Source organism: Pleurodeles waltl, chromosome 9, assembly GCF_031143425.1.
Source record: "Pleurodeles waltl isolate 20211129_DDA chromosome 9, aPleWal1.hap1.20221129, whole genome shotgun sequence".
Lineage (NCBI taxonomy): Eukaryota > Metazoa > Chordata > Amphibia > Caudata > Salamandridae > Pleurodeles > Pleurodeles waltl.
In genome coordinates, this window is record NC_090448.1 from 1,001,565,607 (window position 1) to 1,001,589,451 (window position 23,845).

At 39.4% G+C, this 23,845-nt stretch overlaps 1 protein-coding gene across 1 annotated transcript in view; it reads right to left on the reverse strand.

The window, feature by feature from the left end:
* The window catches only part of DISP2 (dispatched RND transporter family member 2), a 216,913-nt gene that overhangs the window by 167,624 nt on the left and 25,444 nt on the right, over nucleotides 1-23,845 (reverse strand). Inside the window, exon 2 of the mRNA XM_069208587.1 lies at nucleotides 3,732-4,190. Coding sequence (XP_069064688.1) covers nucleotides 3,732-4,190 — 459 coding nt within the window. The remainder of the gene's footprint in view (nucleotides 1-3,731; nucleotides 4,191-23,845) is intronic.

Genomic DNA, 23,845 nt, shown 5'->3' on the forward strand with positions numbered 1-23,845 from the left:
CTGGTGACCTTTGTTTATATATACAGTTGGGGATACCCAGCCTGCCCAGATCCATTAAGGGAAATCCCACTTTATCTGGGATTATGGCTTTCTTCCACACTCCTACAAAGTTTGACTATATCTGTTGAAACAGCCTTAGTAGTTCATGCTTAACTCTCAAAGAAAGTGTTAGGAACAAGAATAATAGTTTGGGTAGACAGGTTTTTAATGTAAATAGCTTTCCGGTAACCAGTTTAGACAGAAATCGGACACCTTATGAGATTTGCTAATAAACATTTATTTGGAAAGGGTCCTTAATTTAACATTCTTTATGAAATCAGTTACTATGGAGCAAGTGCAGTCTATCTAGGGTTAGGTCAGAATTTAAGTCATCAGGGATTTTGCGGCAGATGAGCAGGATACAAGGTCAAAACAGCATAATTTCCCTAAACAAATAACAATTGAGCGAATTACACCACACTCGTAATGAAACTAGAAATTTCCTCAGGGGGAGCCTTTGTTTTGTTTGGTATAAATCCATTAAGTAGTTTTTTGAGAAATTAATGTACAAAAATGTGTCAGGTTGGCTTGAAAAGGTTAAATTATAGAAATCTGGACCGTTAGTTCATAAATTGTCTGCAGACCCAAATTAAAAGAAAATGTAAAGGTATCCTACTGGATGAAGGACATTTTTCTCTCGCTATTGATCTTAAGTTTAAAAACTCAAAGATGAGACAATGAAGAGGGCTGGATGCAAGAGAAAACTTTCTCTAGCAGCTGACAGTACCAGAAGTGGAACACAACCTCACCCCTCCAGTTTGCAGACTCTGAACGAACAAAGTATGAGAACTACACTTGCAACATGGTTTGTGCACATTCAAGTCCAAGGACTTGAATACTTAGCAACTATGGCAGGTCTCCCAGTTGGGTTTTTGGGCACGTTTAAGAGCATTCTGAGGTTTTTATTGACTGATAATTCATGCAACCTTACTCCACGTCACAAAGTGCCTCACTCTTGGAAACAGGAGCCATATCGCTTTTTGTTAGACAGCAGAGCAGTTGCAACTGGGAGTCAATGCTGTTTCACACTGTAGATTACTGCCTGTCTCAGCAGATTAAGGAGTGGTAGTACTATCATCTGCTTCTCAACAAGAAAAGGAAGGCATCATCTGCATAGGGGAGACCGCGGGGACGGAAAAGAACACCATGGATTCTGTAGTTTGGAAGTGTTTTGCCCATACCTCTAGAGAGAACAAACTGAATGCCCAAAGGGTTAAAAAATTAAATTTGAGCTACATGAAGATAAGTGGAGCTTATCATATATTTGGGACATCAAGCATGTGGAGGCCGGTCAAGGAATATCACAAACACAAGTTTGAAAAGTTCCTATGTGAGAAAATCTAAATGAACACACAGGAAGCAGGAACACTAACTGTACCTGCGAGGTGATGAAAGAAACTGAGGAGCAGAACAACCTTCCCCTACGCATCATTGCTTTGCAGTGCAGGCTGAGCAAAATGAATAAGGGGTGTGGTGAACAGAATCCAAGGATTGGGAATGAAGGACAGAAGGGCACTATTAGAAATTTCACTGATAGCAAAAACATGTTTGTAGTTATGAAGTGGCCATTTGACACTAATGTTGCAACAAAGTTCAGTTAAAACAAAAAAATACATAAAAAAGAAAAAGAAAAAAGAAAATACATTAAAATAACCTGTGTAGGTTTAGTCCTAGGAGCTGCAAGGCCACCCTCAGCAGGCTGGGTGCAGGGGCTGGCTGCAGGCAAAGCCTTGTGGCCAATCCCTTGTTCATGGCCAAAAGCTGTGCACAGCAGAGGATGCCTTCCCAGGGAGGTTGGCTCCAGAGCCTGACCATCTTTGGCCAACCCCTGATCTGCACAATCAAAGGCCAAGGATGGGAATACTTTCATAAATGTAGGATAAAGACCAGACAATGGACAATGTTTGGAGACAGAGGAGTTATGCATTCCGTGGCTCTGGTTTTTATTGCATATTTATGGATATTTCACCCTTGCCAGATAATTTGTAGATTTAACAATAATATTGTTTCTAGCTCAGAAGCATCAAAATAATACTGCCAAAAAGTTTGCTCCGTAATGCCTAATAATTTGCCTTTTTTATTTAGATATTAGCGCATAATTAGGTCCTCCATTGCTGTGTAATCTTAGTGGCCCTGACAATGGTAAAGAGCAGTATGTGGGTGAACATTGCTAGACTGCCGACATTTTCCCTCGAAGGCATTTTGTACCTGGTTATTTTAACTTCAGTGTAAATAAAAACTCACTGGAGTATGATCACATAAAACACTGGAAAGACTTGTAGGTCCATGGCAAAGATTTTGTAAGAGGTTGGATTATGTTGATCCCAATCAGGCTTTCTGATACATCTACTTAACGATGTTCTGTATTTTTATTCATCACAATATTAATTAACCCCAAGTCATAACTTCAATTATACTAATCTGCTGACAAAAATTCACTACTCTACTAGCTCATGTTATGATTGGAAATTCTGTTACATTCCTGTTTCCACTAACAACTCATACCATTAATAGTACATTTTCAGAGCACTTATCCAACATCAGTCCTATTTCTCTTTAGATTTGTGAGAGTTGATGAAGGTAAGCAACAACTAGATACATATCAATTCATTGCCAGTTATCCTTTGCGGGAGGCATTGAGATGTTCTTTCATTACCTTTGTCTGATTTGATAAACAGGCTTGGTGCCCCCTGCTGTTCTAATCCAACAGATGTACATCTCCTTTATCATTTAAAATATTTCTTTTTTTTATCAACAAGTGGTCAGTTGACATATGTTTCGTGAAGACAATACTTGATGGTGTGTTATGACAGCTTCATAAAAATAATAATAGTGTTTTCGTATATTTCAGTCATCATTGTATCCTAATAGCCTTATCTAAAAAAAAAAAATCAGTAACATGCACCATAGGCACTCTCAAGCAAAATCTTTACCTTAATAGATATTTTAATGTTAGCATACATTTACCGCTTTCACCACATTTTCCTGGTACTAAGAAAGGTCATATGCACTCCACTTCACGCTGTATACGTTGCTAGCAAAATATTTTGTTGGAAAGTATATAAAGGAAGCACACCCTCTATCCTTTACACTGGACACTTTTTTTACAAGTGACTTGTGGTGCAGTATGAATTTTGTCAACTAAATATCAGTCTATCACAGTGCGTAAATAGAATGAAGTCAAAATATACATGTCAAAATTCCCCACTAGGATGCACAAATAGTCGAGATATGTTTTTATATGGTATGCAGAGATTGCCGCAGATATCAACATATAAAAAGATTAATAAGAAAACACCGGAAAATCCTAAATGATTTGGATTTAAGAATTGAACTTCTTTTCAGGTGTTAATTGCTCAGCATTATGCTTAAGGAATGAGAGATGTTGCCTTCCTTTAGCTCTTCGGCTCCATCTATGGAGTGTTAGTCATTTGGATGTCAGACTCTTACCTTCTTTTGCATATTACTCATGAGAAAGTAATAACCTCACTGCACTGCATACTTCACTTGCATCGATCTGGAATTAAGCAATATTTACCAAAATGGCACTTACTTGACTGGATGAAGTTCAGTACAATATTATCTTCTGAGAGCCACGTTAGCAGCTGGGTTGACGTTTCTAACAAACAATACATCCACTGTACAAAATCTTGTTCTGAATTTATAGAGCATAGAGAATTCTTTATCTTTACCTTACTGTTATGATGTGATGTTGCTTTCCCCTTCGCTGCTTGTGGTCGCGTGGCCACTGTTTCCACTGGATTTCTGAGGTCTCTTTCACTGAAGCAGATGGGGAGGGAGTCAAACTCGACTGGTTAGAACACATATTTCCTTTCTCTTCGTGGCCTGGCAAATGGGGCATTGTGTATCTGTCTTTTGAGTCTATTTGACTGCAGCAACAGCATCTCCGATTTGGGTTTAAATCCATTGTGGAGGAAGGCACCTGCCCATTTGTTCTATTTGAGGTTGCTCTATGTGAGTGGCTAGAGGAAGAAGGCAGAGGTTCTCTTGAAAATACTGGTGATGCGTTGATTGGACATTGATGTACCCGACAAACTCTTTCGTGGGATCCTCCTCCGCAGTACGGTTCAGTCCTTGAAATGCGTGGTACATTTTCACAGGCGTGGTTAACTTCTGGATGTGTAGTTAACCTGTGAGAATAAATGAAAATAAGACTAATTTATTGGGTCTATCTGAGAATCTACTGTTCTACTGCTGACTGCTAAAGGCTCACATCTCCCCAAACCCCACCAAACAGCAAAAGCTCCACTCACTAGTGGATTGACTGACCCAGCAGGGATATGATGCACTATTTATTCAAATAACAGTACCATCTGAATGTATTTATTGTATTTATTATGTAGTTCATTGGACCTTTGCAATTTTAAATTACATAAAACATTACACTATTCATAGTACTCAAAATGAGTGTCCACAAAGAAAAGGTTGCCTTAGAATTGCCAAACTTCACACTCATAGAATAGTTTTTTTTCTGAGCGAACTTTATGAATTTTGCTGATCCAGAGTAGAATCTACTGGCAGTATGCTTGTACCATATTATTTCGATATTGGGGAAAAAACCCACAGATAATTATCATGCCTTGGAATTCTTCTCCAGATTAAGTATTTCCTCTACAAACTAGAAGATTGTTCTTAACCCACCAAACTCTAAATCAGACCCTATGTACTGTACAGTGCTCTTGCAGTAGTTTAGCGTGTGCTCACGAGAAGTGTTCATTGATGAATACAAACATACTGGAATAACATATCCAAAAGAATCATTATTCTATAAATGAAGGGAAAATTCTCAAGTATAACTGTAGACATTGTACTTATGTTGTTAGGCCATCTTCTTCCTGGTATTTAAAATGTAGTCATAACAGGTGCAATGGTATTTATTCATTTGACAGTTTTCTAATCTGCTGACCAGACACAGGCCCATCTTTATACTTTTTTAGCGCCGCATTTGCGCCGATTTTTGACGCAAAAGCGGCGCAAACTTGCAAAATACAATTGTATTTTGTAAGTTTGCGCCGCTTTTGCGTCACAAAATGACGGTAATGCGGCGCAAAAAAGTATAAATATGGGCCACAGTGTGCCAGAATGATTTACATATTGAGATCAATAGGTACAAACAAGTAAACATGCGTTTAAGAATAGTGAAAGAACATAGAGTGCCTTAAGTACAAAATAAAAGTGTGTTACAAATATATCCAACAAGTGTCAGAGAAATGCAGGATAGGATCGGACATGGGGCGGCAAAGGTGGACAGAGACTCCTCAGAATTTTGAGCAATCCATACATAGAGTAGGGAGCTGTGTTTCATCCAGCTTAGGGGTGCCCATCAGGGAGCCGCTCCCTGTAGTGATTATCAAAGGAGGGAGTGTTTTCCAGATTCCATTGAAATAAATAGTTTGAAGTTATTGTCCTGATCTCTGGAGGGATGGAATTCCAAATCCTAAGATTGAGAAGGGCTGTTAATTGATTTGGTTTAATTCTCTTCAGGAATTTCAAAGAGGAGTGACTGCGCGTCTTAGATGATGTTGACCGCCTGAAATTTTGGGTTTTGGTTTCTAAAGTTCTTGGACTGCACTGTGTGTGATGCAGGCAAGCTTAACAATGTTTCTAGTGCCAGGTGGGAACCATTTCAGCAAATAAAGTATGGGAGATATATATCAGCTGTCCTGGCTCCCGAGGCCAGTCTATCAGCTGTGTGTAGCGTTGGTTGCCTTGGGGGGGTGGAGCCACCGTGTATTTTCGAGGTTCTAGCCAGAATGGAGTTATTGTTGTCCAGTCAAGAGAGAACTAGACCCTGGGCCACTCTTGAAATCCTGTTCCAGGATGAAGTTTTCAAGTCCTTTAAGGAGTACGAGTTGGAGTTAGGCTCCATTAACAATGTTATTCATGAGGGGCTACAAGTTGAGGAGTTTATGCAGGAAAAGGCCAGTGATTTTGCAACGTTAATGATTATTTTGGTGGTGTAGGGAATATGTTTGCCTTTCAGCCAGACTTGTGAAGGGATGGTGCAGTTGGAGATTGCAACGAGGAAGAAATCTGGTTTTATTTTCAGATAGAGAGCTGAGCTCCATAACTGTATCTCATTTAGGACTTCTGGGAGATTCTGCAGATCATCGTGAGACAACATTTTTAAGTAAAGTTGTATATTGTCTACATAGAAATAACAGGTGAGAGTCGACTACCCAAAGACTAGGGCTAAGGGACCCAGATAGCTATTAAATAGGGTAAGTGATACAACTGAGCGAAGGGGGACATTCTTCGTGCAAGTCTGAAGAGTCAGTGAAAACGTTTTTTTGCTTGATTAGTTGGCTTTGGTTTTCCAAAAATGATGTGAACTGTTATATGCAAACTCCACCTTCACCTATCCTTTCTTCAAGGATGTTCATAAGGGAGCCATAATTCATTGTGTTGAAGGCTGATGACGGGTCTAAGAGGACAAACAGACAAGAATCCTCTTCATCCAGAATTAAGAGGATGTTGTTGATCATTTTTGTGATGGTTGTTTGTGTGCTCTGGGGTGCTCTGAAATCAGACTGAAGATCAATTAATAGATTGTTTTTATATGATGGTTTTAAGCTGTGATTTGACTCTTTAGCGGGGAAGGAAAGATTAGTTACATGGCTGCTAAAGAAATTACTCTACCTTGTGTGGTATTCCTAATTTCATTAGGCTCTTTGGAGTCAGTTTTGCACTATACTGTTCCACAGGATATCAAACTTTGATACAAAAGTGCATGGGCAAAAGAAGAGGAGAATTATCTGTCATATTAAAGGCACAACAAACCTCACTAAAGCTAAGGCTGTTTCTTTACAGGGTTTCGAAACCCTTTTTGTCAGATGCAACCCTAGCCCAACCTTTTCATGTTACTTTCTCCTTCTCTACAGACCACCACCTGTCAATGAAATATGCCCAGACAAATTTCTAGACACAATGTCGAAACTTCTTACAAAGTACTAAAACCTATGCATCCTTGGTGACCTCAACGAACTAACATGCCACACCTCAGAGCCATCCTCACGGGCACAGGTGCACACAACCTACAACAGCTTATTCCTTTCTGACACTCATCACTGTGCACACATTAGATATCACCTTTGCCAACCAAGACCTAGTCACGTTCCAAAGGATTACTCCAGTCAAGTTTCCATAACACTACTTTGTTGACTTCCAACACAAGACACCACAACTCACTCCAGCTAAAATAATCCTAACCTTAGTTACATATCAACCTTATAACAAGCTGAATATGGAAGAACTAGAAAACCTGCTTACCTCCAACAGAGATCAGGTCACAATCAGTGCTGTAAAAACACTTTATAGATGACTCCAGAAAACTTTGTATCTCTTAATTGCTCTGGAAATATCTATGCATAACAAATATAAACATGCTTCTTTCATGAATGCAGAATAAAATAGATCAAAAAACAAATTTCTAAGCTTCAACCCAACTGGCTCAGAACAAACCACCCACAAGATAAGATATACCTACACAAATACAAAATATACAAGTCAACAATAAAAAAAACAAAAGAAAACTATACTGTTCCAGCCGAATCCACAACGGAAAGAGTATAAATAAATAGTTTTATAAAATACTCACAAAATTCCATAAGCCAAAATACATAGAAGCTACCAATCCCATTTCTCAAGAATTTTGTGACAAACTGGCAAATCATTACACAAATACAGCAAATATGTTGGATTCTTTCTTAACCGAGAAAAAAATAACAGCCTCAACGCATTTGCAACAATACCCTCTGTGGAAATGCTAACCCAGCCTCTACGCTGGTTCAAAAACCTATCACTATATAAAAAACTATCTCTGATTTTCAGGATTTTTTCAAAGCAAGCAAGGGATTTGAGATGATATCTGTCTATCTCAAATCTCTAAAAACATTATTTTATCAGTTTCCATCCCAATCAAAACGATCATCAACAATTCCTTAACCACAGGAGCTTTCAAAGGATACTTAAAAAAAGGCATGCACACACCAGTTAATAAAAAAAGCCTAACCTGGACAATCAAGACCCCAACAGCTACAGATGCCTAGCAAATGGATCATTCCTGGGCAAACCTCTAGAAAGAGCAGCCTTTGCCCAGCTGTCACATACTTTCTGACTTCCAAACTGCATACCGTCCAGAAAGAGGCACTGAATTGGTCCCAATCCTATCTAGGATGACCTTAAAAACACTGTACACCAGAACTTGGATGCTGTCCTTCTGCTCTTGAGCATTTCAGAGACCTTTGAAACAGTGGATCATAACACACTAATCCAAAGATGTGAGGAAGCCTGAACAGAAGGCACAGCTCTCACTTGGATCACACCTACACAATAGAGCAAATATTAGACACACTTTTCCATCCTTATTTACCATACAGCATTAAAGCAGGAGTTCCTCAAGGCTCAATCATCACACCGTTTCTTTTCACATCTTCATTAAATCATTATCATATCTGGTCAATGGATTCAGCTTCACCTGCTATATATAAGCTGATGCACACAGATACTTCTGAAATTGGAAAGCCCAAAATGACAATCGAACATCAAAATTCTTCAGTTGCCTCGGGCCATTGAACAATGGATGACACAGAGTCACCTCAAAGTGAATGCCTCCAAAACTGAAATACTCACTTGTGGCAACTGGAAAACCTATGACCTTATTTGTGCCTGGGCTGATGATCTAGGATGATTTCCAAAATATCTATGGAGGTAAGAAACCTCAGAATTACCATAGACGCCAGGCTGTCAATGCTTGCACATGTGGATAAGGTAGCCAAGTCAAGTTTTCTCACAATTAGAACATTGAAACACATCTTCCTGCACCTCCCACAAGATTCAACCTACCATCTCTCTTGTCCTATCAAAACTGCATTACGCTAATTGTCTGTATCACTTTTGTCAACTATGAGAAGATTACAGAGGTTCCAGTATGCTACTCTTCGACTCCTCCTACATCTAAGGCCGCAAGCACACATCTCCCCTGCCTTGTGGGCCATACACTGGTTACCAGTTGCCAGAAGCTTTACTTTCAAGCTTCTTTGTATCACACACAAAACAATACATGCAAAGGTCACTCTGTATCAGGAAGAAAATCAACAAATACATATTCCAAAGGAGGCTATGTTTAAGAATGGCTCCCTGCCTCAAAATTCCTTTATACATGAAAAGAACATTTTTCTCCATTCAAGGAGAGAAACTATGGAATTTGCTACCCACATACATAAGATCCACTTACAACCATTTCAACTTCAGAAGATTAGTCAAGAGCAACTATACTCACAACACAACAGAATGTCATGTATGACAAACTATGCTTCTCATATTAAGGAGATGAGGTTGCCATTATACATTTGTCATTGTACATTGAACTATGCTTCTTCTTATAAACAGACATGTATAAGTGAAAAGAAATTATATTACATCACAAGATACATGTGTATATCAGACCATATCTATATTTATGATTCTATGTACATACAAGTGCATATTTTGAGGGGTGTATGCTAGGTAACAAAACCTACAAAGTGTATTGTGTATATGTGTATGTATAAGTTAGAGTTTAATAGTTACTAGATTAGTAATACATGTTTTTTTTCTTTTTCCTTGTGCATTAATTTTGTTAAGCTTGTGCTGTTGACTTCTTGTGTATTTTGTGGGGTTTAGAGTAGGTATAGAGCAGAGGTCTTCAAACTGGGGGGTGGGCCCCCAGGGGGGCCTCAAGTGATCCCGGTGGGGGGGGCGCCAGATACTGGCCAAAAGAAGCATTATACAGATAACACGACTTTTGTTTTAAGCTGAAGCTTGTTATTGCATTTTTAAAAAGGTAACAGTACTTAATTGCAATGTTTAAATAGGTCTAGACATATTTAAACATTGCCATTTTTATAAAACAATTGTGAAAAATTCTGATGGGGGGGCAATGATTTTTATTTTTCAACTGGAGGGTGCGGCAGTAAAGCTTTGGAGACCACTGGTATAGAGTAATGGGAATGGATTATAAATGGGGAAGTAGTAAGTCGCTTCTGTAAGTAGTGTGTATGTGCTTGTTAGGTGAATTGGCTAAAAAGGAAGAGAAGGTTTGAGTGGGATATTTGGGAGTTCATAGTAATCAGAACAGTTGGGATGAGTCAGAGAGAGGAGAGATCGGACAAAGGTCAAAAAGAGTACAGAGTTGCATACTTCTCGTCGCAGAGTGCTTCAATGCCTTGCCAGGGGTAATAAGCACTATATAAAAATCATTTACAATTACAATTAATCAATATTTTTAATTACCATTTTTAGATTTTCCTTATTATTTAGCATTTTTGTGGATCAAGGCTAAGGCATTGAATCAGGGGTCTCCAACCTTTTCGGTGATCAGAGCTACTTGTGTTCAACGGAAATCCTTCCCAGCTACTAATTTTATTAGATATATAGTGGTAACTACAGCAGACTAGATGACAGTAGTGTCCACTATATGTAACATTAATAGCAGGGATCACCTCCGTGCATCAGGCATGGTTGTCAGAAGTAATGTAAAAATAAATGCTTTGTTAACATGGGATGCCTCTACATTGGTAATACATAACAGCCATAAATGGAGTGCCCCTAGAACCAAGGTAATAATGTTAGTAATAGTCTCCCCAACACTATTTCATTTTTATTACTCAAATGACAGCTTTCAACATGCTTTGGAAATTCAACAGTTTTCTTTTCCAAACATCAGCTTATGAATTCTGAAAATACAGATATTTTAGTTTAAAATACATACTTTTAAAGTTTGGTATACATATAGTCATTCAAACAAGTAAAAGCTTCTCATGTAGTTCACTGTATTGCACACAGCAGGGCTACTTATAGGTAGCTAGAGAGCTATCAGTACTTCACGAGCTACTCGTTGGAGAAGCCCGCATTTAAGCATAGGGCCGGCTTTAGCGCTGTGTTGCCCAGTACAACAATCATTTTTGATGCCCCCTCCCCTATGACCTCCTCTTCGGATTCCCTCACTACCACCGCCTAAAGATGCCCTCATTTATCTGTAGCCCCTATCTCACATACATTTCATTTGTTTTAAAGCATTGGTAAAGGCTGACTTTACTAATCCACACAGCAATCCACATAAAATACAGATCTGTCTCTTTGCAGGAGGCATATTAACCCTCTGTGCTACTTCATGGCAAGTCAGAACTGGTAGTAGACAAAACTCTGAGCTCTCTCTAGCAGGAACATTATTCACAAGAGTTATCGTGACATTTTTAATTCCGCCTGGAAACTAGACGCACAGGGATCTCTGCAGCAGATGCTTTTAAATCGTGAGTCATTGCTAAGCACAGCGGCCCATCTGTCTCCACTCGAATGTCAAGGCACTCTCTCCTGGTTAACGCCCAGTGCGGCTGCACCAGTCGTACTGCCCTAAAGCCGGCTCTGTTATAGCGCTATATGTAATTAAAGCACCTATAAAAAAAGCAGTAAACAATACACAAAAAAACAGGTACTGCCACATCAGAAATCCTAACATAACAATAACTGTAGCCACTAAAATAATAAAAAATGTGAGCTCGTAGCAGAAAAGATTGAGCAGGAGGGGAACAAAACCCCTTAGACCTTTAGTTTAGTAGCCAGATACTGAGGGTGATTCAGAATATGTAAACAATGAACAGAAAACAGATTCCAAAGGGTAACCTGTGGAGTGAGCAGACACTGGGATACATATGCTTAAATCTGGTACGACCACCACTACCAGTCTGGCAGAAGACTGGAAAATGGCTTTCAGAGACCAAAAGCTAGAAGCTTAGGAACATTTAAATATTGTACCTTCGTCATGTCTGCCTCCTTAGGGCACTTTGCCTTGTCAGAAGCCTATCTCACCAAACTGATTAGATTTTATTTATTTTTTTTCCAAAAGTGTCCACCCTTTTTGTTAGGCAAACTCTTTTATAAATAAAACTGATTTGGGGTTCTCACAGTATTCTAACGAAATTCCAAAGTACTTCAGCTTCTCATAATGTATCAGACCCCAAGCAGCATTTCTCTTTTCACCCAAATTATGTGCATAAAATCCAATTTGCCAGGTACATTTTGATTGAAGAACTTCAGTAGAGATAACAAGAGAGTAGGGCAGACCACTTTAAGAGTCACATCTGCCTCCTTCCCCTTTGGGATTCTGTTACTACCTCAATTTGGAACTCAGTAATTGATAATGGTTAGCGATTGGTATTGCAGTTGCAAACCATTGATATATAACATGCAGATTTGCAATTTGGAAGGAATGTCCCTTACAAGCTCCTGTCAAATTATGAGTGGCATGAGTCAAAACCCCTACTTTGCGATTCAGAAAAATGTTTCAGAATTGCAAAATGCAGTTAGCACATATGACAAGCATTGGCAATGTCAATAGGTCTGGCTTTGAAGGAATGTTGTATGATAATGTGAAATAAGTAAATAGCAAGGAAATTGATATATATTTGTGTGTAAGCAAAGAACTGTAGAATAATATGGATATAGGGTAAAACATCAAGTAACATTTGCACTGTTAGGCCAAACCTGAATATCTGTGTAGACTAACAACTGTCCTCCTCATATCTGTGCTGTTGCCAGGTAAAAACATCATAAATTTTCTAGTTATCTAGGACACCTGAATAGCTTTACAGTATCATGTGTGTACCGCTGCAACTTCAAGCTCAAGCAGCTGGATAAATAAACAAAATGATCAAAGCTGTGATGAGGGTAAGCACTTCATTGTGGAAGTGCACAACTTCTGCCCAATAAACACATTTGCTCCTGGCTCCCATCATGTGGGAGGAGACAAGGCCTGTCACCTGGTGATTTTCACATAATTGTTAGTAAAACTGCATGAGGACTTTGCTGATACAATAGCCAAGTCTTGTCCCCACTTCAGCCCAGCTTTTTTCTCTGACAATGGGGGAGCATACAGTGCTCCCTCCTGCCAGAACTAATGTTCTCATTCCCTCTCATACTCTTTCTAGCCAACCTTCCCCGAACTCTACCCAAGGCAGAAGCCCTTGCACAATTTGCCACCTGTTCAGAACTGGTTGCAAATGTGTGTGTTAACCCCCTCGGAATAGGGAATACTATGTGGAACATCACACCTTAATCCCATGTTTGCAGAGTTATTTTCCATTTCAAGGGATTTAACTCATAATAGGAGTAAACCTGTGGAGATACTGGTCTGAAACAGTAATTTTGGCCACCCGGCATCTGCACATGTGTTTACTCCTAGGTCATTACCAGGGCCTCAATAGTTATATAATTTAGAGAATTTCCCCACTTCACAGTAATCTGAGGGGCATACAGACAAATCCAGGTCTTGAAAAGTAATTTGTTTGCAAAAGTCAAACTCAGGTGAATATAAAATTGTAATGCTAATGGAATATTTACATTAGATAAATCATGGAAATACAAGACATCATGGCTTTGTTCTAATGTTATTCCTTTAACTTGCTGGTTTCATGAAATTGATCTGAACACTATCTCTCAAGTTTCAAACAAGGATAAAATCTATGGGACAAATTTCCCATTAGCCCAAAAATGCAACATAGACTAAATCTGGGTCTATATTACAAATTATCATTGCAGACTAAAAGTATTTTAAAATAGGATGACAATAGTTATTAAGGCCTTCCCTAAAGCCTCTTGCCACACTTTGACTAAAAATGTCAATTCTCCACTTTTCTGGGTCAAACAGCTGCCGATGTTCCCCTCCCTAGTCCGCTTGAGTGGTTCCAGGGGATCCTGCAGTGTGTGAGAGAGGGCACTAGTCAGCAAGGTAATCAGCCGATTGCCAGCACCCGTTGTGTGCATTGCTTTTATCAACGGGTGTGAGTCCGGTTCCATGTCCACTATACCCATTAATATCTCCATTTAACACACCAGCCGTCCATTGTGCAGGAAGTGGCCCACCAGTAGGCCTGCATTGTTCACTAGTTTATTGAAGGGGATAAGTGCCTCATCCTGGAACGAATTGCTCAGGGTGCTCACACCCGCTGATTCCCAAAGCTCCACTCCCTCCCAGCTGATCTGTTCTCTAAGTACTTGCAAGGACTTCAATTGGACCCTAGGGGCATACTGAGACATATCTGGCATGAGATGCAGGGCTCCCCGGTAGCTGACATATGCCACCTGTAGTAGATCCCTAGCGGGAAAGGGAAGCACCGCCCCAGGGAGAAACAATTCACAACCAATCGTAGTGCTCTCCTTTCAGGGACCAGTTCCAGCTCCTCCCTGTTCCTCCCCACTAGCCAGCGGGTGGGTCATTGTAGCTGCGCTACCAGGTAGAAATGCTCAAAGTTCGGGGCACTGAGTCCGTCCCTCTCAACGGGGAGCTGCAGTTTGGCTAAGCTTACCCTGCACCTGCCTTTGTTCTAGATGAGGCCACTGAGCCTAATGTGCAATGTTACGAATATACTGTGGTTTTTTTTTTGCTGGTAAGTTAGTAAAGTAATATAACAGCCAGGGAAACAACACTATCTTGGAGAGAGCCACTCTTCCCTGCAACAAAAGTAGGAAGGAACACAAAGTGACTTGAGGCCAGACAGAAGCGATCACCTTCATGAGATTTCCATCTATGAGATCTCGGGTCCCATGGTAAACATTGACACCCAGATAGTGGAAGGTGCTGGGCTACCAGTGAAGGGTATGAAAGCCCACCATGACATGCTGTGAAGGTCAATCCGGATTGATCTTAAACAAGCAGGTCAATTTATCCCCAGTCCCAAAGTGGAACTGAAAGCATCCAGGATGTTCACTATCTCAGCAATGCCCAACCTGATGTCATTGACATAGAGTGGGACACTGACAGCATGTATGGAGACTACGTGACTCGTGCCTTCTATCTGTCTGCCCCATTCACGACCTGCCTGTTGGAGCTTCTGCACAAGAGGCTCCATCGCTAGAGCAAAGAGCAAGAGAAAGAGGTGCCAGCCCTGACGCATGTCCCTGCATACTGGGAAGGGACGGATATTACTAGACAGTTAGCTTTTATAGAAATGTTGTACACTCATATTAAAGGCTCTACCCATGATTTAGTCACCTCTACAAATATGTTCTTGCTATTGATCCCCGTTGATTGGTTAGGCCATTCCCAGTTCTCTGTGGTATTCACACATTATAAAACAATAAGCCAATCATCAAAAAGGAGCCAACCTGGTTGTGTGACTCCAAAACTATTGACATCGGTGCATTGTCAGCAATGGCTTTTTTAATTTTCCCCATGTCTCTTCTACTCATGCTGGCAAGCCACCACTACTCAATAAAATGATTTCACAACTGAACTTCTTGACAATTTAGCACCTTTAAAAAGAAAAAGAAAAAGAGAGCCAAACTCTCAGTTCAGTTCTCTAGTAAACTGTTTGATGAAATAAATTTCCTTGGAGAAAATTGTACCTTCTTTGTAAGCCGAGCTATTAGACTGCATGAGAGATCGATTTTATTACAATCACCATTCACATCAAATCTCTCATTATACTGCTACCAACTCTCCTAGAGAACTATTCAAAGAAAAATTGTCAAATAACCTACAACTTTCTTTGCAGTCGAAATCCCTGATGTCAAATGTGAAGAATCTGCATAGCTCTGTGAAAAGAATGTTACATTTACTGAACCATCTTTACCTCTTTCCACTAATTCTCTACATAACCCTAGGAGTAATTGCCGGGAATTTGAAGAAATGTCCCATATTCATTCCCATATGAATTTGACAAACGTAAAAGGCAATGGAAACCCTCAAATGATTTCACGAACTGACTGCCTGAAGAAATGACCTATACCCTTTGACCATACTGGACCAGTACAGTGAATTTGTTTCTTTTGCAAGCTTTTTTTTCTGATTGTCTCAAAATTGGTCATGGGGCTGATTTAGAGTTTGGTGGAGAGGGCACTCCGACGCAACTCCAATGGAGTACCCTCTCTTATAAACTGATTTTCGCCCTGCCTGATTTACAAAGGGCCAGTCCTTAAGTAGATCAGCAATGAAGACTACTCCGTCTCTATCTCTGACATGCTCCTCTGACAGACTGATGGAGTGAGGGCAGTTGGAGGTTTGGTTATTTGACCATCTCCCTGAATTAGAGTGGGTGGTCGAATGACCAGCTTTCACTGTCTGTGACTTGGCAGTAAGGGGCAGTAAAAACTGCAAAAACAACAAGCAAACCCCATGGTATGGGGTCATTCGTTCTGACTTTTTTTATATACATGAAAACATGTTCAAAGTTTGACAGATGGTACCATCATGTTGATGGTACCATCCGTCAAACGTTTAATACATTGACAGGACGTGCTGTGATATCAGTTCCTGTCTATGTTACGAGATGTCTGAGGCGGTAGACATCTCTAAATTCAGAGTATGGTTATGCTGTCAGGGGGACAGAGTATTTTACGCCATCACCAAAGAGAGAATAAAATATATATATCAAAGTCTAAATCAGGCTTTAAGTCTCTCCCCTGTTAACTAAACTGTTAACTGATGCTAAATATCTTAATAACTTTCAGACTATTTCTGGACTTTCTTTCTAGACCAAGCCCATTTGAAGCTGTGCAGTCTCACATTTTAAACAACATGACAATGATCTCTTTGAAAAATTGCAATTCAGATTGGTTTGCAATATCAAGACCTTGGTCATGGTTTTTAATAACATGTCATATATTATTAAAGCTGTAAGTTCAAGTCTACTTTTTTGATTGATTTATCTGCCCTCTTGACACTATCAATCATTCCACCGTTATCAGGACTCTGCAAGGTTGCATAAATATTGATGTTGTAGTTCTAAATGTTGTTTTTCTTAATTCACTAAATGATGTTAGCAGTTTATAGGTGTACTCTTCTTCTCCAGTCCTGTCAGTTTGCTGGAAGAAGTACCATATACTTCAAATGTGATCCTAACTCCCTTCAATCTCAATCTAGACACCTCTTAGTGGTGGCATCTAGAATCTACAGAGCTTTTACCATCAACTTGCAGATGCTAGTCCATTTTATCTCATGATCTCTTCACTTAATGACAGTTCTCATATTGACTATACACTCTAGATTATTGAAATCTAGATGACAGTCCACTGTTTGAAACAGAGAGCCTGATTTAGAGATTGGTGGATGGGATACTCTCTCACAAATATGATAGCTATTCCAACTTTCTGCTCCATCTGTCATATTCCTTCTGCCGTATTACAAGTTTCATAGAATACAAAGTAGTTGTAAAAAGGCGGACGGGATAACCATGACATTTGTGGCAGAGTACCCCATCCATTAAACTCTAAATCAGGCCTAAATGTCTCCTGCACACTCTAACGTTCTGTAACATAGTCCTGTAATTATTATTAGTTAAACTCTTCAGTAATTACTCTTGACAAAGAATCAACCTTCAGTTTCACATCAGCGGTAGGTATGAGAACTTTTTACCACTGAAGTTTACTGCTAGGAATTAGAGAGTTCATCCAAGGACTAAAACGCCATTGTACAATCCCTTCATATCTCAAGGCTGCATTATCGCTGTTCCATCTTGAAAGGCCTTGCAAATGAGTGCCTCACTCTAACAAATACAGCCATGCATTTTGCAGCTCGCTTTGTCAAAGCAAGTAGACATGTGATTACACCACCTAATTTTAAAAATGTCCCAATGGCTAAAAAATGAAGAAAGCCACGTGTCATATAAAGATGCACTCATCTGTATCTGACAAAACAATTAAAGGTCTCTGGTAAACAATGATATCTATATAACACTGAATCCCTCCTATTGGAAAACCCATTTTTTAAACTATCAGTGCACTATGGCGCAACAATATTATGATTCACTAACTCTCACCTGTTCTCTGCACCCCTACCTCCCAAGTAGCATTCAAGAACTGCTCATCATGTTACACTATATAAATAAAAGGTACATAATACCTATTTACAACTTTCTCCCAATCCTTCTTTCTTGAATACCTTTTGTCCTATCTCACTCCTTCTCTGTTTGTCTAAAATCCTGGAGTGACTACATTTTATTCAACTACAAACTTTTATGGAGGAAAATGGCATTTTCACTTCCGCCCCTACAGACACACTGAGTTGGTTGTGGTTGCCGCACTTGATTACATGAGCAGAAAAATTGATGCAAGAGGCACCGGAGCTCTGATTTTTTTAGACCTATTGGCAGCTTTCACCACTATTGACCACCTAATTCTAATTGGCAGACTTGAAGAGATAGGTATCAAAGTTGTGGCTCTTGTCTGGCTCAATTCTATTATATCAGGGCAACTCATTACTTTACCACCCTTCTACAGCACTGTGATTGTTGAATTGTTGTGTTCATCAGGGTTCTATACCTTTCCCTCTTGCTGGTCAATGTTTACATCCGTTATCTTGCAAACATGCTACAGATCTGAGAAAACTTTTACATGTTCGGGATCGTACCCAACTGCATTTTTGAGTCTCTTCAAGTCATGCCAACACTAAAACCTCTCTACTAGGAAACAGCTTATCACTGACACTTTGTTGAATGCCCACAGGCTATCTAAAGTTAAATCCAATGAAACCTGAGTTGCTGCTGATCTCCCAAAATCTCTCTACAGGAAGTCTTCTCTGGCCCCCAACCATGGGCCCTATTCATACCACCATGTCTTCAGTTCAAACGTGAGGTTCTACCTGGATTCTCAAAGTCCCAAGTTCCTGCTTTTTCTAATGAAAATTGTTACACACCATCTTCCGGTTTACTGATGAACATCTTCCATCCCTCTGATAAATGCACTAATGCAATTGTGATTGGATTATGGGAACGCAGTATATCTATCTGCACACAGCACCCTTTTATCTCCAATCCTGCTCAGAATACAGCTGGCAAAATGATAGCCAGCTTAAAAATGTTGGATCATGCCTCGTAAACAAATTCTCTTAAAAGCCATATTCCTTGTACAGAAAGCTATTTATCTAGGAATACCAGATTTTATGGTGAACACATTCAACTGGTATAAACTAATCAAATTGGAGCATAGGTCTCTTTGTTCCTAATCTCGCATGCATACTTATGTGGATATATCTTTTTCTGTTACTACAGAGTGTGGAAATCCCTCCAATTGAGTCTTCTAGGTCAATCTGTCCTGCTCCAATTCAGGACATGATTTAATTAATTTTGTGAATTGGAGCAGGACAGATTTACTTAAAAGACTCAACTGGAGGGATTTCCACACCTATTTATCCAATCTATAACAGTATACTGAAATTTAGCATGTCAATCATTAGCAGTCTCTAAAGAGTCTCTTCAAGAACCAGGAAGTGATAAGCAAACACTGTGCACAAATGTGATCATCATAACATTGCATATAATTAAAAGGCAATAAATTAAGGATGAGAATTGATTAAAAATAATCTAATATTAATTTTAAAGTTTAAAAAAATGAGGTACTGTTTTTAAAGAAAGGGTAACCTTTATAATATAATTCAATACATGTAAAAATTGGAGGATTGGGTTGCTAGTCACCCATGACCAAAGATATATTACAACCATTTTCTATTTTAAATAGGTAATTTATTTTACTTTAAAATATTAAAAAAATAAGTAAGACTTGGGTTTACTGTAAGGAAGGAAATAAAATAATTTACTAGTTTTAATACAAAAATAAATTAAAAGTATTATGCTAGTATAATCTACAGAAGGAATAAAATAATTAGAGGCTTCTAATGAGAAAAATAATTAAAATGGATTAGAGTTTGGGTTACTATTAGGATTCCATTAAGAACAATAAATAATATGATATGAAAAAATATTTAAGGGTGATATATTTTCAGTTTAAGATAAGTTGAATAAAAATGTACTTGAATTAAACTAAAAGAAATAAATGCTCAAATGAATGGTTACTATTAAGGCTAAACTAAGAATAATTAATAAATTAATTCATTAATTAATTCTAATAAATAGAATGTGATATCCATTTAAAATGAATTTAAGCAATAGGACCAGTTAATAAATATGAAGCAGATAAAAAAGCATTTGTAAGTGGAAAAAAGAATCAGATTACAATTACCGTTAGGAAAAATAATGTAAAAAATATAATTAAAACATGTACATTTCAAAATAACTTGAAATAGATCTGTATTTATGTTGAAAGGGCTAGGTAGTGGTAATGTGTAGGCCCTTGATATAGTGCTGCATTTTAGTTATAAGTTGATCAAGTAGTAGATGTAGTAATGCACAAGCCTTTTGATGATTGCCATCTTTTCTCGAATTGTTGCCTCTATCTTACAAATCATACCTAATCATGTTAATCCTTATTTATGTTATTACTTGAATATTGCATTTTCCTCATCATTCACCTTTCCTTTTCTTGGCCTTCCCTCTTTCTTCTCCACCTCTTATTCTTTGACATCCATGTAGTTTTTTCCCTAACCCCCAAATATGTTCTTCATCCTTACTACTTTATCTGACATAGCCCTTACTCACTTTGCCTGATCACATGTGTTCATCTGCTCAAATATATTGCCCCTAAATCCCCAGGGGCTGGTTGTGCAATACTTTACTTATCCGTATACGCGAAGCAGGGGTAGGTGCTTACGGCAGCTACGACCTGTCAGCAAATTGGTTGATGATTATACTGGCGAGATTACATAGGCTCTGCGTTTTCCGTTGGAGCCCGTTCTTTAATATAAGTAGGGTTCCTGTTTACCAAACATGCACTTATCATAGCTGTGAGGATTAGGTAGGTTTAAATTTAGGTCCTGACGAATCGCACCCAGATCTTTTTAGACATATTTTGAGTGAGAAAAATGTTGACCTTTTTCTATTTTTGTGGTATTGGGATTTCCAATTTTGCCGCACATGCAGTTGATCCCTAGATTATAGGGCTCACCAATATTTGACTCTTTTCCTGGACAGGGTGAGATAGACATTACTCTTTCTTCCCCTCACATAGTGTTTGTAATCTTGACAGAGGCTCATATGTTCATTAAACATTTCACTTCATGGTCCTTCTAGTCAATTTTAACAGTTTATTCACACCAGTCCCACACAATTTACATTCACTCTCTGTAATTTTTCCTACAGAAGATCTCCGGCAAGCGCCCCCACAAGGGGCCCGTCAGACATTGCAGTACCGGTCTGACGAGGAGCAAAGCCTGATGATGAAGCATGTCACCTATTGGTGAATGAGGACATTTGTTCCTGTTTCAGGCTATTCACAGGAACATGATTTAATTTCCCCAGAATTAGGGTTCAATTCTTTTCTTTAGAATTGCACATTCATTGTTTTTTTAAAATACTTTAATTAGCCATTGCGTTTTCTTTTCATTCTTCACCCTTTTGCCTTTTATCCAACCTTGTTTAAACGTTGTGTTCAGTTAAGTTTCAGCATCCAAAAGCAACATGGCCTTCTCTTTGCACCAACTGGAATCATGTTTCTGCAGGTCCTTTAACTACACCTGCCTGCTAAGTTAATTTCTTTAGTTTTAACATCCTTATTGCAAGCATGTAGTGGTCCCTTTTAGCAATAACCTGTTTTTCTTTCTTTTTATTTTTGTGGCATATGCTTACAATAAAAAGGTAACCATTGCGCATGCAAACCTCCCCAATTCAGACCTATTGGCTGTGTCAGTGTTTGTCTCTATTGTGTTTCATTTTTACTTCCATCTTATTCTTTCTTTTACTTTTCATTTATAAGTAGGTTGTTGTGTTTGTACAGCACCTGTATACATTAACTTTTCTTTGTATGCTGTAACTAATTAATTTGTTTTCCATTGTGAAACAGTAATATGTTTAGGCCATGTGTACACTATGCAAAACCACAAAAAATAAATAAATATTGCAATACAAGCTAATAGGCATAATTTAATTTTCACTGAAGCATCCAACTGGATACTGGAGCAATTCTCTAAGCTCACAGACGATTTGATTAAAAACATGCCTCCAAGTACTAAAAAGCAAGTCCGAAAACTTCAAATTGTGGATTACATTTGTGTGTTTATATCGTGCTAGCTACCCCAGTTTGTCATTGAGTGAAGTTGAAAAAGACACTGGTTTCCATGACCTACCTGGTGCTTAGTTGAAAGATAGCAAAAGGCTTAAACGTGACCCCAGATAAAGTGCAAGACTCTGGGGCTGCAGGAAGAGGGTAGCCTTTAGACGTTTTGCTTCTAACTTGGTACATGTTTACAAGAAATTCGAAGGTTTTCCTCCTCTCATCAACGTGTACATTTCCCCCCCCTTGCATAGCTATCAGTTGTGCAGCAGGTACAGTGACACCGGAGCTCACAGGTGTGAGAAGCCCTCCGCACACAAACTGCGACCGTGATTCACGACTTAACAGGTGACATCAAGGCCAATGTCCTTGCTTGCACGTGGCCCGAGGCACCCTTGCTAACCCCAGTACTTGGGCCAGCACTGGTAGGGGGCTCAGTTGATGAATTTCCTCTTCATATGGTGGCTTTTTGGTCCCCAGTAAACCACTACGGAGCCTCCATCCCTCACAGTTGCCATGAGGACAAGTAAATAGATCTGGCGTTGCACCAGAATGTGGTGGAAGAAACATCGCCCAACAAAAGTGTCATGAACTAAATAAATATCTTCTACCAAACTATACCGAAGATAAGTGTATATAGGTAAGTATAGGTTTACTATATTTAACTCCACATGTCTACCTTGACAATAGATACATCCTCAGGGTAGGTGGAAGTGGAGTTGACATTAGTAACAATAATACATCTTTACCTACTTATATATAAATAAATATCTACCATCACGGTGTTTTGGCAGTCGATATTTCGGCCACAATATTTTTGAGATGCGATATTCGATATTCTGACGTCGGGTACAGACAGCTCAATCAGAGCCCGAGATCAGCTGCAGACACCCAGATAAGCACACCAAAAAAGCCCACAACGGAAAACCTCAGGAGACCTTGGTGGCTGAATTGACTGAGACCAGCACTAAAACTACCAAGTGTAGGCTGGCTACTGATGACGCAGATAGAGGGTCCAACATATATTCATATATGTCTTGTAATCAAAATCGTATAATGTAGTGTGATTTTAGTAAAGAAAATAATGTACAAGGGAAATTGTGCCCTCGGGGTAGTTCGCCATCATTATAAACGAGCTTTATTAATCATGAAGAATTGAAAAATGTAGTAATTTGTCATAATTGCAAATGTATGCCATGATTTCTTAGTTGAAATTGTTTTTGCTTAGCTTAAATTTAGTAGAGGCTTTGGCCTAGTTGCCTGGTCTCAAATTCTAACTGCGTGGCTTTTCCTTGAACTAATGAAACATATATTCTTGCTTGAAGTTGTATTTTTCCAGTAGAGATGACTAATACACTTATCTCCAAGGTTTCGTACTAGGCCGGTTTCATCCCCTTTGATACAAGGTCAGTCTCTGCAGGTGCGGACAATGAAGGTACAGATTGTCAAGGCGCGGCGGCCGCGCCGCGGCATTCTACCGCGGTCTGCGTGCGGGCCGCGGGGAAAGCCGTGGCCGGCATACGAACCACGGGGGAAGCCGCGGTCTGCATCCAAGCCGCAAGGGAAGCCGCGGCTTGCGTGCGGGTCACGGGGACAGCCGCGGGTTCGTCCGGGGGTCGCGGCACTCGCCGCGCCCCCTTCTTTTGTCTTTCCAGGAAAGACAAACGCGGCGGGAGAAAGACCTCGAGTTTGGTCTAGATCCTGCCTCGCACTGCGCATTAGTGCGCTTTACATTTTTGACTGCATGTACTTGGGCACCTACCAGCATGCACAGGCGAAAGCCGGATATTTGCACATGATGGTGCTTTTATGCAGACCTTTTCCCTTTCCCAGCATGCTACCCACTTCCTCTCTTCCCAGCATGCATTAT